Raw genomic sequence first — 16,628 nt, forward strand, 5'->3', positions numbered from 1 at the left:
AACTGCTCGGCAACAGGAACCTGCCTGAAGTGCAGAGTAAATGCAAACTGTAAATGGTATTTGCTAACAGTGACTGCATAAAATGAACAGTTACAGTCTACAAGACAACTGATCCAAGTGTGTCCATGTGCCCTCACCTGGTCGGAGATAAAGTTCAGCAGGGACTGAGGTGATTCTCTCCCTCTCACGTTCTCGTTCTCTTTCCCGCTCTCGTTCACGTTCCCTCTCCCTTTCCCGTTCCTTCTCCCTTTCCCTTTCCCGTTCCCTTTCAGCATTTGCAGCTGCAGAAGCTGCCAGGTGTGTGGGGTGTCCTGGAAGGTCCACAAGGTAAAATGAAGGAGCAAAAAAAGAAATACTTAAGTGAAGCATGATGATACTTCATGATGATACACTTGCCAATATATTTTGCCATAGACTGACAGCAAAATTTCCCGAATACATTTTAATTCCACTTATCTAGGAAGACAAAAGCTTAACATACAGTGACAGTAGAAGGCTCAAAAGCCTTTTACTGAACTGGTTTCTATACAGTTAGAAACTACACAGACTACACATTATAGACCCCAATTCCACCCTTCAACACATGTAAACTGGGGTTAGTGAATTATAATCAAATTACTACAAATGACAGAATGAGGCAAATTCAGAATTTGACAGCACTTCTACTGTAACTACACAGGATATCATCAAAAACCCTTTGCTATCCAAGTGAGAGATGCATGCAGAAAGCATCTCCTGAGAAAACATCAAAACATGGTATTAATGAAAGCTGAATAAAGATGGTCAATTATCTCAGCATGTCAGACAATTAGAGATGTCACCAAGCCATGAGAGCTCTTACCTGGTGACAGAGAAGCAGGATTGTAAGGCCTGGGAGGGAAGGTAAGCTGGGTGCCAGGGATATATGTGATTCTCTCCATGGGTGGGGTGCTCGTTCCTCCAGGATGAGGCACTAAGATAGTGGGAGCCATATTGTTCAGGTCAATAATTCCTGTCAGGAATGACACACGTGAGAATGGCCACTCCAGGACAGGGTCTACACATTTTATGTTCTGTTCACTGGTAACAGTCAGCAACAAATGTTAAGTGGAAATATAAGAATAAAGCAAGTGTAGAATTATATTCCAGCTGGTTATAGTCTCTTAGATCTGGCAATCAGCAATTTAGGAACATACTAAGTCAGAATTTGCATTTGTATCAACTCCCTTTAATTGCCCTTTGGAAAAATGCACTTCACCTCTACTCAATAATCCTATCTTTTAGCAATTTGGGGTATTACCCAAAAAATAAAACAATCAGCATGGTTTTCACAAACATTACACTTTTAGATGTTGCTTTTATATTCTTTTTAAAGAAGTTATCATTTCAATATAATTTTCTTTTCTGAAATTTGACGATGAGCTAAACGTGGTTCTGACCATCAGTTTAAATGAGCAGAAAACAATCTGGCTCTCTAGTAACTCTCAGAGCCTTCTCCTTAAAAATATTGATTATAGAGGTGGTTTTCCTTTCCACAAAAGGCAGTTTGCAAGTGAGTTGTCAGACATCCATGATCACTAGAGGATCGACACATCTATGTATGTGTGCATTCAAGCCACAGCTGGCACTGCCAAAACACACTTTTTAGAGCATTACAGAAAGAGAGCCAGGCCCACCTCGTGCTCCTGCATAAGGGAGAGCTAAAGTTTGCTCCCTGGGGGACAGTCCCCTGGTGACATCGGGCCGGAGGTTCACTTGCATCTGCTGGGAGGTGATGTAGTCGTTGAGGATGGTCTGGCGCGTGTTCTCCATGGCGTACAGCTGGTACTGGCTGGGGTACCCTGGCGTGGGGGACAGCTGCCTTTGGAACAGGTAAGCAGCAGCAGCTGAGGGTGAAAGAAGACAAAAGGATGCATTTAGGAAGCAGGATGATTCTGGATCAAATCAAACTTTCAGGTGTTTGTAAAACTTCAATGAGAGGCGCTATCAAGTCTCTCTAGCCAGTGCCAAATGAGTGAAAATAGCATTTTAATACTGATGTTGTATTGAATTCCTGCTCTGCATGCACACTGAGAGTGCTAAACAAACCAGATTGGAGAGATGACTTTAATAAAAACATAAATCCTGAAATCTGAAAATGTAAAAGGCTGAAATATCTAAAGAAGGTAGAAAATACCTCACAGAAGTAAACGGAGGGTTAAAAGGATTATTAAATATACAGTCTACTGTATTTAATATCACCAGGGATAACCTGATAATCCCTCAGTGAGAATAATCACAGTCCTGAACAGAGGACTTATAAAGAATACATAAGTCTATATATAATTATATAGAACTATACTTTAATTCTCTAGCCTCTTCCACATCCTTCTTTGCATAGCTTTCCTGAAAGCTTTTAATACATTCCACAAATACTTATCTAAAAATACTGTCTGAACTTTTTAACAAAACAGAAGCAAGCTGGCAGCTCTGAAGGGAAGTTACAGCATTATACAATACTATTTTACTAAGTTTCCTGCTTAAACTCCCACTAAACTGAAATCAAACCACAACAATAAATATTTATAACCTTATAAATTATATTTGGCCATTGATAATTGCCTTATATAGGTATCCTTTCTGTGCATCAAAGCTCACAGTATTTCTAAAACTAAAAAAAGCCAACACAAATGTATTTACCAGGATCCAGAGCTCTGTGAAATGGCATAGCAGGATCTAAATGAGGAGGGAGGTGACCCCTGTAGACTTCAGGAGTTGCTCCTCTGTGGTGAGGGTCAAAAGGACTGTGAGCCACTACAGGATCAACCCCTGGGACTGGAGATTTTGCTGGCACACTCTCCCTCTGTGTTGGAGTGAGTGTGTTCTTCCTTTCATGATTTGCTGGCTTCCCAGAAGATATTCCAGCTAAAAGCAATGAAAACCCCAAATTAACAAAATGCCTATTTTTCTACTGAAAATTTAACTGTAAAAATACACTGGTTCCCAAGGAACATTCTTGATGACTGCAATCTGATACAACAAAGCACAGAGAACATTTTATATCACAAAACACTTCTGCTGAAAGAACTGTACTTTAAAACTAAGATTGCTTATACTTCACTATATCATCTTCCTCATCTAGACACCTCTAACTCAGGAATAGCTTCTGCTCTTAAAAAGTTATCCTTGTAAGTACCACTTTCAATGTGATCCATAATCAAATGCAAATTGAGACTGAACTGCCTTCCCACTCTCCCCTTCTATTATGGCAGATTTTCATTTTCTTATTTGAATTAACACCTTACAGCCTTCTAAAATTCATTCTAGTCAACTTCCAAATTGAGAAAAGCCACTGGAATAAAATAAAGAAGAATGGAGTACATAAAAACGAAAACAATAAAACTTTTTGTCTTACTGTGGATAGGAATGACATACCCTCACTAACTCTATTCATCATAGGTGAACTCCTGGACATTGGACTCTGATAGTTCACAGGTGTCCTCCGAGCATTTGTATCATCATAAATCCCAGGGCTCAGCTGTGATTTGGGAGTTTCATGAAGAGTTGACCTGAGAACAGAGGGACCAGAGCTGACTACGGACGTGTGACGGGACCGCACGGCATCCCCGGTCTTCACATCTTCGTATTTTCCTCGCTCCACCACCTTCACGTTTTCTGGCACCATTTCCAGCTGAGGCATTCCCCGGGGCAGCTTGCTTGGTCCAGTGATTAAAGATTTTACATTGTGTTTGATGGCAGACTGGCCAGAGTTGCTTTCATATTTTATGGGTGTGCCCTGAAGAGGAGAAAAAGTTCAGGTTAAGGTCACGTTGTGGTAAAAAACTCCCACAGCCTGACCTGATTCACTCCTGAATCTGCGTGAGTGCTACAGTGCTTTCTGGATTTACCTGAGATATGGAGCCTTCTATGATTGGCCTGGTTGTCTGCACCATTTCAGGAGTCTTGCGACTCTCTTGGCTTAACAGGTCCTGCCTTGGGATCTCATGGATGGACCGACCCATTTCCTTTATGGTGGTGACCCCATCATATGGTTTCCCCTTGGTGATGGCTCCTTCAAACGTCCTGATGGGAGGTGACTCTCTCTTGATCTGTTTGGGGTACTTCAAACCTTCTTCAAAACTTTCAGCTGTTGCTCTTGGGGTGCCTTTTACAGAAAGAATGGTATGAATAGCTGCTAAGTCCCTGTTTTCATAAGCAGAGTGACAACCACATGTAACAGTGGAACTTTGGTTTGCTGTAGTCTATGCTAAGATCCTCTGAAGTCTAAAAAAATCATCACAAAAATAATACTGAACAAATACTCAATATATTACTGAAAACCTCCCATGTTATTTCAGATGCTGACATAAAAGAAATAAACGAATCTGCAGAGTTGTTAGTGTTCATTAAAAAAAACGTGCTAATTACCAAGTATTCATATTAAAAGGTTTATTTTCCAACAAGAAATAAAATCTGTGTTTACAGACTAGCTTTGAACACAGCATATCAGAAAGCTGCTGATTTCTGCTCTGAAAACATTTCATAAAATAAGCCCCACCTTTAACACAGCTCCCACAGTTTAAGGTTCAGAAATCCAGATTTTTGAGGATTAATTAATGCTCCCCTTTCTAGACCTGCAATACCTCACCTTGCATTATAGAGCCAGACAAGACTGTTCTCTCCTTTAGTTCAGCGTGTGGGCTACCCCGAGGCAGCGCTCGGCAGATTAAACCTAAAATTAAAATGAAGGTAATTTAGAGAATTGAACAAGTGTTAAAAACCCCCAACCTCCAAACCAACAAACCCCCTCCTTCTCACACATTAGAGATGGTATCTGTATCCTGGCAGTGCCCAGAGGGCCAAGCCTCAGTATGCCAGGCATTGCAGCAACATGTTATAAACAGTTCAAGTATTTGTGCTATTGCACAGTTGCAAGTTTTAACATATTTAGAAAACAGGAGGTGTTTTTTATAATTAAGCTTAACCTTTGTTTCAAAAGCAGTCCCTGCTTTTCTCACACTCCACTTTCCTTGCCTAGGAAGAAAGGTGTTCATGGTGGGAAGTGAAACAAAAAGAAAAAAACACCCCAAAATATACCTCAGCATCCTCCAAATTATCAAAGTTCAGAGTGAATCATTGGAGAAGAGATGAATTTACTGTGCCTATAGTAAGAACCTAAACCAAGCCCTCAAAACACTCATAATTTTACAGTTTGAGGCCAGAAAATGTGTCAGTGATGAGACACAGCATAAAAGTATCAGACCAGGTTCTCAGATGCCAAAAGAGCCCAAAGATGAGCCAAATGCATCAGCAACTTAGAGACAACGCTGAATTTCTGTGTACAGCCTACAAACCTCACACTCACATTGTGCCATCTGATGAACATGTCCCCAAAATAGCCTCTAAGGGCTACCTGAAGATGGGACAAAATGCTTTTAAGGAGCAAGACTCCATGGTTGAAGCAGAAAACATTTTCTTGCATTTGTATTTTTACGTAGCAATCAGAAAAGTTATATAATGACCTGCCTTGGCCTCTGCAGGCTTTGTTTGATTACAGTTTATTAAAACACAACAGCACTAGGGATGCCCTGAAGCAGGATCCTGCAGTTCAAAGAGGTTTCTTGCAGGAATGCAAAAGGTCAGGGCAGTGTGGTACCAATATTTAACTGAAGGGTGCGGCAGAGGCTGTGCTGGTGTGACCCAGCGTTTGAGCTCGACAGCACCACTGGGACTGTGGAGAGCCAGGGACATGTGTCAGATGTGCTGAGAGCAGGAAGTGCCACCTGAAGAAGCTGCAGTTGTGGTAAAACAGAAAAGAAAACTGGGATCTACTTCAGTCGTTTTTCCAGCACACTCTTAGCTGCAGTGTTGTTGCATGGATATGGTCAGTAGTGTGATTTAAATCTAACTTCTCTGTTAGTCCGCACCCTAAGATAACTCTAAATACTCTTACATCGATGGATAAAAGATAAAATATCTTGGAAGTGGCTGTTTTTACCTTCCAGTGGTGCAGACCCTGGAGATTCCCTCAGTGACATCCCTTGCTTTATATTTCCTTCCATTGTATCATATGTTCTCTTTAATCCGATTTCGTGAGCAGTTCTCGGACTCCTTGTTCCTTCACGGACATTTTTAATAGCTGGCAAAATGTACAAGAGTGTGGTCAGGAAATGTGGACAATAAAAAAAAGACACATGAATATTACATTAATGAGACCACAGGTCATTAATACTTAACTTCAATGTAATATTGTAACATTAAATATCAATCTTAAAAAGATCCTTTATAGTTTGTCAAAAAGTTACTTGTTCAGTTACTCATCAGTATTTCAACTGAAGTTTAAAGTTACATGATACATTTTTATTTTAATACAGGTCATTTTAAGCCTGGTTATTTAACCTTTCACAATAAAAACATTCCACGACAAATAGGAAATAAATGGCAAAGGATTAGTTTAACTATATTTTAAACACATGCATCCACTTGGAAGCAGAAACACTTCAGCTATGGATTACCAAAACAGAACCTGACTTTGATCACGTGGAATATACAAATACTCACCATCGTAAGATAGAATATGCCCACTTTTGCCTTCATAAATGACATGGCCCTTGGCTGAAGCCTCCTCTCTGCACTTCTCTGGGCTGCTGTCCTCCGTAGCCAGCCGGGTGATGGTTCCCTTCAGCAGCGCGTCGGCGGCGATGCCGGACTGGGACAGAGCTGGGGTACCCTGTGTTCAAACCCAGCACATCAATAAATTCACATGGTCTGAGTCAACAGAGAATAGGCAGTAGTGAAGGGAAAATGCAACAAAACCAAAGAAACTTTTTAGGTCTATAAAACCAACTAATTTATCAAGTATGGCTTAAACTTCTGCCTCTATTATGGACACTTAACCTAATGAGTAAGGTTATTTCTGCTACGTTGTTAAAAAATATTAATGTAACACATATAACAGAGAGAAGAATGGGAAGGACAAGGTTACCAGTGCATTTCACAGCCTGGAACATTTACCCTATAAATACCATTTGCAGGGAAGATAACACATACCACATACTTAATGGTGCCATTAGGTTTTATTTCTGTCCAAAGCAATGAAAGCTCCCCTTCTCATCTCAAGCAGAATTGAGGCAATTGCTTTCTGTATGCTGGGACCCCAAACCAACCAGAACAGCAGCATTTAAAATAAGACAAAAGGCCTGAATTTCCCTTCTTGGATTCAAATAGCATCTGCACAAGACTGTTTACACTTGGTTTGAATATTTAAACTCAGGTATAATGCAATTTTCATGAAAGTTGCCCTCAGTTAGGTTTACCAAAAGCTCTGGTAGTATTGAGAAGGTTTGAAAACTCATACATATGAAGATGAAATTGTGGTAATGCTGACTTCAGCAATAGTGGGCTTTGAACATCTGATTGGATTGAAAGTTCTTGTTTCAAGGCAGTTCCTACCCCGTGATATTAATTTACTTTTTCAGACATGCAAATACATTCACAGTGATAGTCTGAAGATGCTGTTTTGCCACAGCCTTCCCAGCAAAAGGTAAAATACCTGAGTTATGGAGCCTCTCAAAGAAGGAATGGTCTCAACTGAAACTTTATTGGTTGGAGTTCCTCGTGTTATACTTCCCTCCTGTATCGTTGTGGTACCTGATTTGAAATAATAAGACATCCTGATAAATAAGAGAATGAAAAAAATCCACTCCATTTGAAATAATTAAAAATTCTAGTGAGAATTGTTCATTTACATTAAAATACAGGGGAAATTTCAATTTAACAGTAGGCATTTGAGGCAGTTAGGCTATTTCCTTTTTAATATAGTCTTTTACAGACTTTAAGTATTTTACAGCATGAATTCATGGCAGTTATTTTCTTTTGATGCATTTGCTCTAGTGAGCAACTTTATTTTCAAAATGGCATGTCTTGTAACAAATATTTTTAAGTGAGCCCTGCAGGCAGAAGGAGCCAGCTACAAATACACATGCCTTGGAAAACAGGGAGGAGATTAACCCTATAATCTTATGATACTTATATAATCATAGAATACTTTGAAATAACACTTCAGCAGCTAATTCTCTTGGTTTTCTCAGGCTCTGACAAGAGTTTCTTGATCTGTGTGACTTTCTTTACCTCGCACCACGCTTTCATGCTGTGCCCTGACCAGGAGTCCCTCAGGTTGGGAATTCTGGCTTCTGGGTGAGAATTCTTCTTGTTTGATATAGGGCAGGGAAGCTATTGAGGAGAAGAAAAAGAAAAAGTTTGAGGTTTTTTGATTTTCTTTAATTGTGGATCATTAAATAGTCTGTATAAAACATGGCAGCTTTCCTCTCCTTACCAGATTTAGCTGACTCTTGCTGCCTTGGCAGCCCCAGAGATATAGAACCCACTGATGGCTTTGCAGTTTCTTGGGCATAGGAAGCTTGACTATGGGTTGTTAAATAAGTGCCAGGTGTTCCCTGAAACAACAAATAGATGTTAATTCTTGTTTCTGGAATGAAGATTCATATCTCTCTTTACAGGAGAATGCTAAAACAACTATGATCCCATCTGGAAATGCTACAGTACCCCACTGCCATGTCCCAAAGCACAGAGTGGCAGGAGTGGAGTATCACTGGTAGTTTGGAGATGCAGGTCACCTAAACTGGTGCCTTAAAATGTTAGTTAATGCCCTTAAAATGCCCTTAAATGTTAGTAAATGTTCCATTTCTAAAGCTCCTGTAATTCCCAGACTTTTAGAATGACATGTACAGGTAGGTCTTAAGGGTTAATGCTGTGACTCCATAACTGAGTACAAGAAGTTGAAGATTGGAGAAAGGGGGGAAAAAAGAAAAGACGTAAAACAGATTTTCAAATAATAATTCTCTTACTTGTGAGATTGAGCCTCCCATGATGAAAGAAGGTTTTTCTGATGGCACACTGGTTTTGGAGGATGGAATGAGTGGTGGTGGTGGTCTGGTGGGTCTGGTTGTGGGCAGGCGAACTCCTTCGGGAATATTGGTTATCACCTGGTGAGGGGCTGGCTGGAGAACTTGAGGGGGAAAATTGTACATTAAACATTGCAGTGTGAACAGAACTAGCACAGTTCAGCTGACAACTTCTAATGGGAATTGCTTCACAATATCCAAAAGCTACTTTAGCTGTATTTACAGCTCTGCAATTCACTATGTCCAATATTTAGTTATTTTCCCATTTTTAAAAAGTTCTTATTCTCTACATGGAATGCAACTGAGTCAAGCATAATCTAAGTTTCCCTGATTAGTCTTGTCTTAGCATGACATTATAATCTGAAGGGAAAAAGCTTCAATCCAAGTTTCAGAAGTAAGATTTGTCAGTTATTTCAGAAGTAAGATTTGTCAGTTATTTTGTCAGTTATTTGTAAGTCATTTGTCAGTTATTCTTATTTTATAAGACATTCAGACTTTAATACAGAGTGATTACAGTCAGAAACTAATGCCAGGGATAGCAGCTGCTTTTCCTTTTCCTCAACTGCTCCCTTCATAAGAAAGGCCACCCATGAATAGGACAGTGCTTGTATGAAAATTGAAAGCTCTTGATGACTGCCTCTTTGCTGTTCTGATACTTTTCAGACCATTCTATTTGCTTTTTAAAATACACATTATGCAGTTGATGCAACAATGAAGAACAAAAACACAGCCTCACAGGGCTAGAAAAACACTGAGCACCTCTTCACACGCACACAGAGAAAATTATTATTCTTCTATTAATTCACAAATTGTTTAGAGAATAATTTGATCCTCCAAATCTTTACCTGGAGGGACACTGTAGCGAGCTGCATTCATCTCAGGCTGGGGAGAGGCTTTATTGACTTCTCTTGGTGATAACCTGTAGGGTGATGCTGACCTTGTGGCTGGATTTTGCACTTGTGCTTCCTGTTCTATTCTCTTGACCTCAGCATAAGGCATATAGGCCACTGGTTTTCCTGGGAAGGTTGAAGGTATCAGAAAGAGAAGAACCATGAGTTAGAAATTGGACTCAAAAGGTCCAGCTTACAGCACAGTTTTAACAAAGGGCCTATTCCAATGCCAGACACACCCATCAGGTACAAACGGTGCAATTAAAAAGAAGTGTTAAACTTTTAAATTAAAGTTGAATTAAAATTAAACTTGTGTTCCACCAAATTTTTGTGCCCTATTTCATTGCTCAGTGTCCATGTATGCACTCCATGCAGTAAAATATTCCTTTTAACTCTGCTCATACACCCACCTTCACCTTAAGCTTCTGAAAGGGCTCCCCTAGAACAGAATCATCTCCTCTTACCCACACATTGCATCTTCCTCTGTAGGAATAACTCATTTTTGGGCTTGACCCAAATGGAACCAGTTTTCTGCCTTTATATAAAGGGGCTACAAGGTAGCCCTTCAACAGTAAGTGCAGCAGAGTGGGCAGGTTCCTTCCAGCAAGGAGCAGTTCGTTATCAGTTCCTTATCACACTAAACTGTCGCTCTCCCATGAGGCAGCAGTGTAACACACTGACACACACCACGGGCTTATCCCAGCCCAGGTGTGGGAACACCAACCTTCCCACTCCACACTGGGGCTCTTGGAGGTGCCACAGGGGCTCACAGCACTCCGATATTCCATGTCCAGCTGCTCCTGGCGCTGGCGCTGCTCCTCCATCAGGGCTGACTCGTGCATGGCCTTGATGTGCCGCTGGTAGAGCGCGTAACCACTCACAGGGGTGCCCATGGGGACAGAGCAGGGGCTGCAGGAAACCTGGGGACAGCGAGGGGACAATGTCAGGGACACCCTCACAGGCACTTCCTGGAGCAACTGTGGAGTTCAACTTCCCCCTGCAGTCTGGGTGTTTCAAAAGGTCCACACCTGGTTTTAAGCTACTGGGTTTATACTTGGTTGTACTTAACCTCCTTTCCCCCTGAAAAATATGATAATAAATAAATCATATTTTTCTTCATTTGTTTAATAATTTTTTCCTGCTTTAGTGTTGTGACTAGGTCTAAGGGTAACAAACACTCCTTGAAACAGCACTGCAAATCCCCCATACCATAGGTGGGATGACAGCAGCTCGGTGGTGAAGCTGTTGCAGGTCCATCTGCCCTTGCTTTATCGTGGATGATACCAGTATTGACCCAGTGGGATTTAACAGTGAGGGCTTTGACTCTCTGCTGAAGATACTGGAAAAAGACAGAAGGGAAAAATATCACCAAAAGGACCAAGATTACACATCTTTAAAAATTTACAGGCAAAACTTTTAAATTCAAAAAACCAACACATTTATCAGATTGGACAAAGAGTTAAAGAGTCAGAACCATGTTGTGTTTTGTCCCACAGCACATGTAGTAGAAGAGGCAACAGATGCTGCTACATTTTCATAATGCACAGAAATACCAAAATATGAGCTCAGAATCTCCCACATCAGAAATTTATGTATGCAGTACTCCAACAATGCAACCTTCTTTACAGAGAGTGCTTTGGAAAAGCACAGTGGGTAGGAAGGATTACATGTATTTAGTCCACAGAAAATAAACAGTAGTCTACAACAGAACAATTTCACGTGGAGGGCTAAGACATTTGTGGAAAGATGATGTTTGAAGAGGCAAGAGAGTGCAGAAACACCACCACCTGCACTCTTCCAAAGCCCACATGCACTCCATGACACTGGATACTTTTGACATTTAAACATCTATCCCTGGTACTGTGGGTATATTAAACCACTCAGAGGGAGGGGGGCATTGGCTCCAGTGCCACGCTGGGGTGACACAGGAACTGCACCAACACAATGCTGAAAAGATTTCAAATACCCTCAGTGGTGTCAGCCATTCCCAAAAGAGAAACAGCTCCAAAGGTTGTCCATTCAAAGCCCTACTCACCCCTGTCTGTCAGGTTCTCCATCAACTTCCTCATCAGCACTACAGGTGGCACTGGAATCATTATCTGAATGGGATTCTTGTCTGGCTGTAGTAACTTGCTGGGACAGGCTATAGTCCATTTCCTCCGGTTCTGACTTTTCCTTGGGCTTCTCCATCTCTCTCTCTTTGGTATCACTCTCTATTTTCACTTGAATATTCTCTGGTAGCCTCATTTCAGTCTCTACAGGTTCTACTTTGGTATGAACTGGAAGAGTAATCACAGGCTTAGCTTCAGCTGGATGGCTTCTACTGTCCACCTCCATAGGCTCTTCTGCCTCAGTGTTTATTTCTTCTTTGACCTGTGGCTCGGGGTTCTGAGTTTCAGCTGTTGATACACTTTGAGCTGTTAAGGAGGGAGATGTGCTGGTTGCAGGTTTAATGGCTGATTCCTGCTCTGCTGGGGCCTCAGTGGTTACTTTTGGAGCAGCAGTCTCAGCTGGAGTTTCTTCAGTTGGTTTAGCAGGTTCTGCTGGAGTTGGAGATGGAGCACTTTCTGTATCAGAACTATTTTCAGCACCTGGGGAAAAAAATGTTTTGTTATTAAGGTTCAACGTTAATGAAATCTGACAAATTGGGTGCAAAAAGGATCCATCAACTTGAACCAACCCATCTGCAAAACAATTCATTTTGACTTATTATAGAAATGAACAATTGGCTGAATTACACAAACACTGCAGCTAAAAAATACCAACTACTGAAAACCCAACACTTAGTCATCTTCTCTCATTCATCATTCATGAATTATATTGCCTTTTGCTCCACAAAAGGCCAGCCAAGACTGACTGACATTGAGTGTCTATAAATTAGCAGTTGCAACCAACAAATATATATATAAAAAAAAAACCAACAAAAAAAACCACCACTTGAATTTGCTTGTCTGAAGCTTTACTGAGACTATCAGCTACCAAAGGTTACATGTATTTGATTCAACTTGTTTCAACACTCCAGATGACAGCATAATCAAAGCATCTCAAAATACTAAGCAGCAACATCTTTGGGCTGCTAAATTCTAAAAAAGGTTCATCTTCTCAAGTGAGTTCAAATTGCTGAAACCCAACTGAAAGAGCATTTGAACAACATCATGAAGTGGAACACAGCTTTCTGAGCAGACAATTAGCACAAACATAGACTCCTTTCTGTGCACACACAAGTTTCCTTCCCAGAAAAGTTACCTTCACTGTCTTCTGGGTTCTCTTCTTCATTGGATGCTTCAATATCTTCATCCTCCTGAGCTGACACAGTTGAAGCAACACTCTCACACTGTGACACATCTCGCTCCTCTCGGGGCCTTCGTGAAGACTGAGAGACACAGCATTGACAATGTAGTGAGAATTCACAGCTGTTACTGCCTTTTACTGCATTCCCATTTACCAGTCTGAGGTTGAAATGAAGGACAGAGAATCTCTGTTTAGCACAGCCAACAAGGGGACACTCTTTCAACTTCAGGCCAACTTTTGCTGCTCCTGACTAAAAACAAGTTTGGGAACAAACCACGACATGTTTGTGGGACTACAGAACAACTGCAGCAAAAAGACCAGGATAGCACTGCAGCTTAGAGGATTTCAACACACAGCATTCTACTTTAAATGTCCCCAAACTTTCACTTCCAGGACTTCTACCATCTCTCCTGCTCTGTTTGGTAAGGTCAGTGCTTGCTGTGTTTCAAGGAGCTGCTGTACATCTACAGCTGCTCATGCACTGGTGAGGAACGTGGCTTTCAGAGCGCTGAAGAACTCTTCAGGCTCGAGTGTTTTACCTGGTACAAAGTTTTCTGTTGCATTTCAAAGCAAGGAGTGGCTACTGTCACAGGTCAGTGAGTACCAGCCACCCTTTCTAGGAGATTTATGTCACAACAAAAAAACAAGTAGAAAAGGAAACAAGTGGAGATTGCCCAACAGCCTTAGTGAAGTGTGATGGATGACTTCAGAAAGATACAAGTTTTCCCCTGCAAAATATTCAATGTCCACAGCACTCACCTTCTGTTTGTGCTGTTGGAGGAGACTGTCCAGGTTGTGCCTCCTTTTGTAGTTGAAGTAGAAGTTCTTACACTGAGCTTCACTTTTTGTCCCAACCATTTTGGCAATTGCTGCCCAGTTTCGCCCATGTTCCACTAGACCTGGTCAAACATAAAAGAACCAGTATTTACTAGGATGAATAACTCAGCTATCCAAACCCCAGCAAATGGAACAACAATGCCTATGGGAGGGTAAGATAGGAAGTACTGTTGTCCAAACAGCTCTAAGTAACCCATAGGAAAAGAGTCAACATGAGTCTCAAAAATCATTTTGTCTCTTAAAGACGTTTGCTTTTTCTCTTTTTTCATTAAGATACCAACAGCAATTTGCAAATTATTCAGCATAGTGTTGGTGAAAGTCACAGCAAATGTATTCAGTGATTCAGTAAATCCTTGAAGTTTTGTAAATGCAAGTACCCAGAAGGAAGTCAAAGGCTTTACAAGGTTTACCTTTCTTTGCAACTTCCATTTCTTCTTCTGTCCAGCGGGATGTCTCCACAGGCTCGGTAGAAGCTGCAAGAGAAACAAAGACACTGAGCAGAGGAAAGACCAGGACTCATTATCATGGCACCAATTATGCATCCCATAATCAAGAAATCTCTTTACATATTGGCTGGCTCAGGTCACTGGGGAAAGCTCTCTTGTCAGAGGGAAGCAGTCAATCTCCACTAAACCAAGTCAGAGATACAGAAGGAACCATCACAATCTAAGAGAAAACTGTTCAAAACTATTCTGCCTACAAAACTGTGATTAACTGTCTGTCAAGGAAGATTTGTAAGTAAGTTAGGTGTATTTATCACCAAAATTTTATTTTAAATGTCAGTAATTACCATCAGCTACTAAAAGCAGCAATCCAACATGTGATAAGCTAGTTCAGTGCTGTTAGTGGTGTCAAGAAATCTACTGTTCCTGCATTAACTGAGTCTCCAACTGGATAAATGGACAAAAAGAAAAGAAAACAAAAAAAAACCAGTAAGTGAAAGCAAGCAGGAAACTAAGTATGATTCAGTGCAAAGTGCTTTTCATCCACTCCTCTGGATTTTGTATCATCCTGTTTAAATTTCTGAACAGCGCTGAGCTGCACCAGCCTCCATTTCCTTTCCATAAAATCTGCCATTACACACAGCATGTAACAAAGACCCTGCAACAGCTTCCATTAACAAACCACAAAAGTAGGACACTATAAAGTATCTGATCCACTGAAAAGCTATTTTGGATTTTCCAGAAAACCCTGCAAAAATGGTTTAAAAATAAAGCAAAAGAAAACAAAAGCAAAACCCACTATTGCTTCAGCCTTAAAAAACCAACTGCTTATAAAACCCCACTGTATCAATGGAGCAAGAATGTTTCTCAGAATCTCTGCTGTTTTAAGTTATACAAGAACTGATGTTCCCACTTACTCTGTCCTTTATAGTCAGAACATCTGAGTAAAAAAAGAGTTGTAACAAGTTCTAGAATAGCAGCCGCCTGTAACTACCTGAAGCACAAGCAGCAACAAATTTTGCCACAGCAGAGCTCTACAAGAAAAAAAACAACCTGCCCTGCCATCCTGGATAATTATTTACCAGCCACAAGATATTCTGGTATTTCTGCACCACCACAAATTAGGTCAGCCTTTTCCAAAATACACTCAGAGACTGCATCGTCTTTTTTAACCAAACCAGCCAAGAAAGTAACATTTTTTTTAAAAAATGCTTCTTGCCATCTAATGCAGAAACAACAACAACTTGCCAAGATCTATTTCAGCTTATGAAACTCCCTGAAGTACTCAAATACCAGGCCAATTATTTAACAACATCCTCTGTGAGCTGCAGCCTGTAAGTGAATCTGTGTCACAGGCATCTGGATCTCTGCAGACCCTGCAGAGAGGTCAGGGAGACAAGGTGTTATCACAGAAGGGCTGAACTGCCTTTTCTCCCCTCACATCATTCTAACAGTCAGCTGATTGCACATGCACTGTTCATGAAGTTACACTTGTGAAATTTAACAGTTCCACACTGTCACAAAATTATAAATAATAAAGCTGGAATATGAAACAGGAAAACAGAAGTGCACTGCATGCCCAGCAACGGCTCCATGTCAGTGAGGAGCCTACAAGCAGCTGGGGCCCTGGGAGTCCTGTAAATGCTACTCACAAGGTTCTGGTGGGGGTGGCAGAGGTGGTGGTGGTTCTTCAGTGGCTGCAGCTGCAGCAGCATTTGCTTGAGCAGCTTCATTTGTCATTGATCTGGTGATTCTGCCCTTACGCCGACCTTGGCTGTTGGCAGTTTTTCGGCCCCGAGGAGCCGCCTGCTCCCTTTCCTCTGTTTCTTCTGGTGCAACTTCAGTTTTGTCCTTTTCTTTGGTATTCTCTCTGGGAGCAGGTAAAATGTAATTCAGTCACATTCAGAGAGCCATTGTGAGCAGATATCCCTGAATATCAATGTACAACCTAACCCTAAGCCCCACGAACAAAACTCCATGAACCCAAAAGATGCCTTTAGTGAAACAGAATTCACTTATTGCCCACAACTTCCAGTTGCTAGAGAGTAACACAGATACATGATATTGTCAACTTCAAAGAAAATATGAACATATGAATATGAAAATATGAAAAATGTGCTAGAACATATGAGAAAAGCCCAAACTAACAAGACATGGAAATCATTACATGTGCAAAAAATAACCCCATTGCTTTTTCCATTGGTCTGATTAGCTCAGCAAGACAGAGAAATTCGTATGTCCAAAACAATTGTTTAATACACAAAAGAAATAGTTTTCAGTCCAGA

At 40.9% G+C, this 16,628-nt stretch overlaps 1 protein-coding gene across 6 annotated transcripts in view; it reads right to left on the minus strand.

Annotated features, from left to right (window-relative positions):
* The window catches only part of NCOR1 (nuclear receptor corepressor 1), a 54,504-nt gene that overhangs the window by 6,248 nt on the left and 31,628 nt on the right, over positions 1–16,628 (minus strand). For all 6 annotated transcript variants that reach the window (XM_069033487.1, XM_069033484.1, XM_069033488.1 and 3 more), the window contains exons 16-36: positions 15,996–16,213; positions 14,311–14,373; positions 13,823–13,962; positions 13,019–13,145; positions 11,808–12,363; positions 10,982–11,111; positions 10,497–10,692; positions 9,728–9,898; positions 8,826–8,986; positions 8,294–8,414; positions 8,089–8,190; positions 7,511–7,608; positions 6,520–6,688; positions 5,957–6,097; positions 4,607–4,690; positions 3,867–4,123; positions 3,394–3,754; positions 2,659–2,883; positions 1,656–1,865; positions 842–991; positions 138–311 (exon numbers count right to left, since the gene is read on the minus strand). In XM_069033487.1, coding sequence (XP_068889588.1) covers positions 138–311; positions 842–991; positions 1,656–1,865; positions 2,659–2,883; positions 3,394–3,754; positions 3,867–4,123; positions 4,607–4,690; positions 5,957–6,097; positions 6,520–6,688; positions 7,511–7,608; positions 8,089–8,190; positions 8,294–8,414; positions 8,826–8,986; positions 9,728–9,898; positions 10,497–10,692; positions 10,982–11,111; positions 11,808–12,363; positions 13,019–13,145; positions 13,823–13,962; positions 14,311–14,373; positions 15,996–16,213 — 3,854 coding nt within the window. The remainder of the gene's footprint in view (positions 1–137; positions 312–841; positions 992–1,655; positions 1,866–2,658; positions 2,884–3,393; positions 3,755–3,866; positions 4,124–4,606; positions 4,691–5,956; positions 6,098–6,519; positions 6,689–7,510; positions 7,609–8,088; positions 8,191–8,293; positions 8,415–8,825; positions 8,987–9,727; positions 9,899–10,496; positions 10,693–10,981; positions 11,112–11,807; positions 12,364–13,018; positions 13,146–13,822; positions 13,963–14,310; positions 14,374–15,995; positions 16,214–16,628) is intronic.

The sequence above is a fragment of the Aphelocoma coerulescens genome, chromosome 19 (assembly GCF_041296385.1).
Source record: "Aphelocoma coerulescens isolate FSJ_1873_10779 chromosome 19, UR_Acoe_1.0, whole genome shotgun sequence".
NCBI lineage: Eukaryota > Metazoa > Chordata > Aves > Passeriformes > Corvidae > Aphelocoma > Aphelocoma coerulescens.